This window comes from Hippoglossus hippoglossus, chromosome 1, assembly GCF_009819705.1.
Source record: "Hippoglossus hippoglossus isolate fHipHip1 chromosome 1, fHipHip1.pri, whole genome shotgun sequence".
In the NCBI taxonomy this organism is placed as follows: Eukaryota; Metazoa; Chordata; class Actinopteri; order Pleuronectiformes; family Pleuronectidae; genus Hippoglossus; species Hippoglossus hippoglossus.
In genome coordinates, this window is record NC_047151.1 from 25,151,988 (window position 1) to 25,158,829 (window position 6,842).

At 40.6% G+C, this 6,842-nt stretch overlaps 1 protein-coding gene across 1 annotated transcript; it reads left to right on the forward strand.

Annotated features, from left to right (window-relative positions):
* Positions 1 to 310: 310 nt before the first annotated feature.
* On the forward strand, positions 311 to 3,938 carry LOC117765237 (hemicentin-2-like). The gene is made up of 5 exons (XM_034591604.1): positions 311 to 541; positions 1,097 to 1,363; positions 1,523 to 1,855; positions 2,381 to 2,638; positions 3,586 to 3,938. The coding sequence occupies exons 1-5, from the start codon at positions 469 to 471 to the stop codon at positions 3,744 to 3,746; spliced, it is 1,092 nt and encodes a 363-aa protein (XP_034447495.1). The 5' UTR covers positions 311 to 468; the 3' UTR covers positions 3,747 to 3,938.
* Positions 3,939 to 6,842: the final 2,904 nt, after the last annotated feature.

Below are 6,842 nucleotides of genomic sequence, written 5' to 3' on the forward strand. Positions count from 1 at the left end.
TTAAATTTAATCATCAACATGTGAATATTTATGATTTAATATCAGCATCACAACCAAAACACCCAATGTCCAGAAACGTCATAAGGTTGGCAGACATTTGGTGTTTTATTATCTATTAAACAAACCTGGTTTGAAAGGAGCCACTTTTTAAAAAGTGTTTTTTCATTGTTTTCACTGAAATGTTAGGCTGTTTGGTCTCTGTGGGTTTAAAGACTTGCCCTGGCATGAGAGGGAGGAACCAGGAGATAAGAGGAAGTCTGCAGTTTGGCTTCCGCGCGTCTCTTGAACTATTTTCAGTTTCGTTTTCCTCCTCCTCCTCCTCCTCCTCCTCCTCTACACACACACACACACTCACTCGATCTAAAGTAAAAGGGAAAGAGAACGAAGACTCGTTTAGTTAATAAAGCTTTTTTCGGTCCGGATCAGACTGAGCGGATTTCTCCTCTGGTTCCTGCCCGAACACGAGCCATGTTTTCCCGCTACGTGCTGGTGATCGTCTCTCTGGTGGATTTCCTGTCTGACTTCCATGTGTCCTGCTGTGGTGAGTCTGATATTTATAGACATGTCGTTCATCATCAGATATAGTTATAGTGTTCTTTATACTTTTACATATATGTGTCTCTGTATGTATGTGTGTGTTTGGGTGTGTGAGTGTGAGTGTGTGTGTCTGTGTATCCGTGTATCTGTGTATGCGTGTCGCTGTGTATCTGTGTGTGTGAATAAAGTAATAATAATACATTTTTGATAATAAACAACTTAGCCTATTGATATTGTATGTTGAAGTTGTTAAAAGAAAAAGTCTAGAATGGAGTAAGAGTATTATTAGTTGAAAACAAACAAACGCACACACACACACACACACACACACACACACACACACACACACACACACACACACACACACACACACACACATCTTTCAATATGAATATGTAAAGTAGTGCAAATGCGATAGACAGTATATTATGTACAGTGTGTGATAAGGTGAAGTATACAATTGAATGAACCACCGTTAAAAGATACAGTTCAACTCTAGATAAGTGTGTTTCTTCAGTGTCTCACAGGCTTTCATGGTGAATCTGAATTCTTTTTACAGATCACAGCTGTACAAACAGAACAGTGTTCACTCCGTCCAGCCTGGTGGTGAAGCACGGCGACCCGACCTCTGCCATCTGCTCTCTGTGCCCGTCGTGCCCAGAGGACATTTTCAATTTGGAAAAATCTGTTGGATCCCACGTGAACAATGGAAGCACAATTACATGGACGGTTGACAAAATGATGGAGTGGGTAACGACTCCATTGTGTTACTATACTAACACTGATGGTCACCAGTGTTGCACTCCGCTGAACGTTACCGTGTACAGTAAGTTCACTTCTATTTGTAAGATCTATCTATCTATCCATCCATCCATCCATCCATCCCTTCTATCCATCCATCCATCCATCTATCCATCCATCCATCCATCCATCCATCCCTTCTATCTATCTATCCATCCATCCATCTATTTGTCTGTCTCCACAGAGCCTCCAAACCTGGTCTCCGTCAGCTTTATGAATCACTCCGGGCCGTTGTTCGAGTCCCATAACTACACTCTGCAGTGCGAGGTGCAGAATGTGGCTCCGGTCAGAAGTGTCCACGTGACCTTCTTCAGAGGTCAGACAGAACTGGGCCAGAAACAGTACTCGAGTAAACCACAGAAGGAACCAGTGACTGAGGTCTTCACTCTGAGCATCTCCACCACTAAAGAAGATGATGGAGCTCAGTACTGGTGTCAAGCAAAGCTGGAGCTGGGACCTGATGGACCACAGACCCCTCCGATGGTTGCGTCGAAAGACGTGACCGCTACTGTCTACTGTGAGTCTGATAACAAACCTGTGACACTCAACTCCTCCGAAATGTCTCTGTTTAGTCATCAAGCTGCCGTCCTGTGGAGTCACGGATGTGAAATGGGTCTATATGAGGGTAATAATGACCTGTTTTCATCCCTGTACGTTTGTTAGTTGGTTCGATTTGTTGGAAGCAGGATTACGCTAAATCTAGCAAATGGATTACCACGAAACTTGGTGGCAGGATGTGGTAACCCATAGAGATCTGGTGCAGATCCAGGAATTGTTTCATCACTTCCTTTAACATTGTGAGATAGAAGATTTTTACGAATTTCCAAAATAATTATTCATGGATCTTTAAAAAGGAGCTAGAATGTGTGGCTGGGAAACTGGATGGATGCTAGATTAGACCGAAAAGGGGTCTAGAAGCTACAAGGGGAGTAAATTGAACCAGAGATTTGTCAGGTGTTCATAAACACAGCTCCAGATCAGAGTCGGTTTCCATCTGCAGCACCGGGTCGATTCATTGGTTGTTTGTGTTTCTCCCACACAGATAAGCCTCAGCAGCTGGCGCCATCACGTCCAGATGTGATCACCCTCACAAAAGGAGATCCTCTAGAGCTGAACTGCACGGCCGTGGGGAACCCCAGCCCCTCGTACACCTGGACATCCCTGCCAGACGGCGTCCCCCCGTCCAACAGCAGCGTCCTCACCATCCAGTCTGTGGCTTCTGGGCATGAGGGGCAGTACACCTGCTCGGTCAGCAACGACGTGGGCACAAACACTGTGATGTTCAGGGTGGCTGTCAAACGTGAGTTGTTCATTCCCAGTCCAGTTCCTTCGTTACAGCTGCTGTCAGACATGCACTGAACTTCAGATGTTCCTCTGGAATTATCCGGCCGGCCCTGTAGTAAAAACTCCTGAGAATGTCCAAGCGAGTCCATGTGAGAACACAGCAGGTCAATGTCCGAAGTGAATGCAAATATCTCACGTACACAGTTGGAAAGACAACGACTTTCGAAAAACTTTTGGTGATAACGACTGACGCTACACAGACGTTCCGGAGATTTCCCCTATGTTGTGAACACGTCTGACTCAGACAATCTCCTGCTGCGTTTTGCCTACGTAAGAGGTCGAGGAAATGTCCGCACAGCAGTTTATGCTTCCGCAAACTTTTTATTTGACCTTCCAGGTAGAGAAGCTTTTGGTCACAGGCCCCTCTTCAGCCCCTCTTTTGTGCCTGAAACATTAGCTACAGTCCCTGGGAGGTAAAATAAAAAGTTTGTTGAAGCATCAACAGGTGCGCAGACATTTCTTTGGACATTCCGTCGCTTCTGTCCAGCAACTAACGATCAGAATTCCTTTATTGTAATCGTAAGCTATGCATACAACGGTATTATAGGTACTACTTCTCGTGGTGCATAAAAACACACACAACCACACAACAACATCAAACAAACAACAACCGACGTAGAGTAGATATACAAATAAAAATGAGGGCAGGCGCTACAGGTCAAGTTTGGATGTGCATGGTTTTATCATACTTTCTGCGTTCTTCATATGTGCAAATTCTGAAATTATCAATCTGAATATGTTTAATGTTAATCACTGGGAAGTGAGTCACTTCTGCTTTCTCACTGTAATTGTGAACTGACTCTTACCCTTGTGAAATGAAGAAGAAAGTTCAATATGTGTGTTGATGATATTTTTCTGACATGGTCTGACGTTGAATATTCTCTGTTCCTCTTCTTTCTTTAGCCGACATCATCCCGTACATAGTAGTTGCTGCTGTTGTGGCTATCGCCGGATTGATAGCAGTAGCCATCTATTTCTACAAACAAGGCCGGATGGGACAGTACAACCTGAAGGATGTTTTCTGTTTTCACAAACAACACGAGGCCGTACCCACTGTAGAGTGAGTCTGTGGGAAGGTGTGACAAGTGTGTGGAGAAGTTGTTTTGTGATACGCTGCAGAGTTGGCGTCGGACTCGTGGCCTGTGTTACATCTCTCTGGCTGTCATTTCCTGTCGTCTCTCTACTGACCTTATCTGATGACATAAAATGCCCCAAATGAGTTCAGTCTCAACTTGTGTAACCTGAGTACTTCAAGAAGTGTCAAATCAAGTCACAAATATACATACATATTTTAAAAAGTTCAGTAATTTGAACACAGTCCTTTTACCAAATATTACAAAATGACACCATGTTGTGTAATCGAGCTCTCGTGGTGCATTTTAACAAACAAAATCGTAACTAATTTCTTCCACATACAAACTTGTGTGGTCTCCGAGGCCTCTGAGGACAGTTGCCTGCTTGCTTGCACAGCCTGGAGTCTGCGGAGCCCGTCTGGTGACATCTGGGAAAAAAATATTGCTTTGCCATGAGTTATAAAGTCTTGGGAACGAGTTATGAATCTGTTCTTTAATAACAAGACCTGGCGAAACTGAACAACAATGTTTTTTATTGACTATCAATTGCAAAAGTGTGTCCTCAGAATCAGTGCAGAGAGTGAGTCAGTATAAAGCTCATGAATGAGGTTGCATCATGTGTTCAAGAGAAACGTTTCATCATCCAAGAGGCTTCCACGCTCCAAGTTTGCAAAAACAGATTCATAACTTGTGGCCAGGACTTATTATGTTTAATTTTTCCCCCCAAATGTCAACAGAGGGGTCGGTTCAGATAATAGTTAATTATTTGTTATACTCCGACTGATGTACAACCTTGAGTCGGTTTGTCTGATGCTGCTTTTGTAGCTTCTGTGGTCACTTCTGCGTTTAACTGTCATTTCAGTGGTTTAGAGCAACATCCTGCCTCATGTTAACACATTTGCTTGTAGATTCATGTGCATTTTTTATTGTTGTTGTAAAACCAGTTTCAACTGCAGTTTCAAGAAGGATTATATGTTTCATTAATGGTGAATGTAGAGTGTGGAAAGACGATTTTAGCTTCTGTAAGTAAATTAAAACGGTTCAGATTGTTTGATAATGAGATAAATGTGAGACCCAAAAGTGAAAGTAATGTGGTGGGAAAATTCTACTGACCAGGTGTCTCACTGCTGTGACCTTGACAAACAGGGAGTTTGCTACAGCGGACGGACAGACACAGATGATCTCATGTCTTTCATGTCTTTTTTCATATTATGTTTTATGAAACGCCTCTTTGTATAAGTTCTGGCTTTTGTGAACTTGCGGCCAGTTCCATTTTGAGCACCCGTGCTTGTTGTGTAACCTCTGCAGAGCTTACTATTATAAAGACTCAAAGGCAACTCCAGTTTGAGAATTTCATTATTTCAAATCTCAAGATGAATTTCCATCACAGTAATCTTTAAAAAATAAGTCTGCTGCCCTAAAGTGAAGCCAAAGCGTCTTGATCGCCACCTGGTGTCTGGCTGCAGTACAGGACCTCGCTACAGACTCTGGCTCCATATGTGCAAGAGGGTGGTGTTCGTATCAGGGATATTTTTGGCTTCCTGTTGTTAGGATTTTAATAATATAATTAGACACTATAGCCCCGAAAAGGATCGATTTTACGCGCACCTTGTTTGTACCTTAACCCTTGTGTTGTTCCTGGGTCGAATTGACCCAGAGTGTGTGTGTGTGTCTGTGTGTGTGTGTGTGCGTGCGTGAGTGCGTGCATGTGATCATACGCAAGCCCTGGCCGGTCAGGGTTAAAATCTTAAAGTAATACGTTGACCACAAAAGGAGGGTCTATCTGTGTGTCTTGTCTTGATTATTTCCAAATATAAGCTTGTATACTCTACTTTAAACTCAGCTACGCACCTCTGAGTTCCATATGAGCAAAGAGAAACACGCAGATAATGTAAATGACGATGGAGACAGCAGGACTTCACCCCTGTGGGTGAGGCCATCAATGTTTTGTTTTTTTCTACCTGAGACAAATCCCTACTGCTTTCCATGATTTCGGTTACAAGTGTGATTTCTAGTAATCAGGCAGTGAATTCTTATAATTCTAATAAATGTGTTTCCGTTGCTTTAACTCCATAGATAATTAAGACATTCTAAATGATTTACAGGACTGTTTTTGTCACGAATTCTATATAATACTTTATAATGAATTCAAATATTTAATTCCCAGTTTAACTTTATGTTTGAGCACATCTTTTGTTTAATCAATTTTAGTACTCCTATTTGATAAGATTATTAAACTGGTCTTATCCCAAGGTTGTGAAGGTAAAAAGTTCAGTTAGTAATTGTCCCAATAATTTGTAATTGTACAACATGAATGTTTTGTATTTTAACAATACAAATTAGAGAAGCAGTTTACTGAGCTGGTAACATATATCCTGTGTCAAATGTTTTTATGTATTCAAGAGCAATTTTCGTTAATGGGACTAGAGAGTCCATCTTATCTGGTATTTTAGTTGGAGTTGTTTATTTTATTTTTTTTAATTTTTTTTTATTGTTTTATTAGATGTTTTTTTTATTTGTTTTGTTTATGTTTTATTCAAACAAGGATATTTTAATATTTCAAAATTCAAATGTCAGACTGAATAATGTTCATTGCTCTTTGAAAAAGTGAACTTGCATGATTATGTTATAATATAATTTTTCCTAAAATGGTTTTAGAGTTATGACAATATATAATCCAACAAAATTTGCTATCGAGACCGCCAACCATAATATTTTTTATAGTGCACAAAATTAGAGGGTTCCTTGCACTGTTACACATATCCAAGCAAAATTGGTACTGTGAAATGATATATCCTTAACTGAAGAGATCGAATTTGGAGTGAAGAAGCAATTTCCACACAGAAATTCTTTATTTATTTAATTTTCTTTATTTTTAGAATTGGAAGATAAAGACTACTTAACAATTTTACTTGAGATTTTCACCCTTAGATATAATATGTGCTGACATTTTGCAAGTAAATTTTGTATCTGATGTTGTGATCATTTTATGATCAAAAGGGAGGAATGTAGACATTTTTTTACCATTATACCACACTAAATATTATTTCTGCTTATGCATACTAATTCTGCTTGTGTAACTGCCAA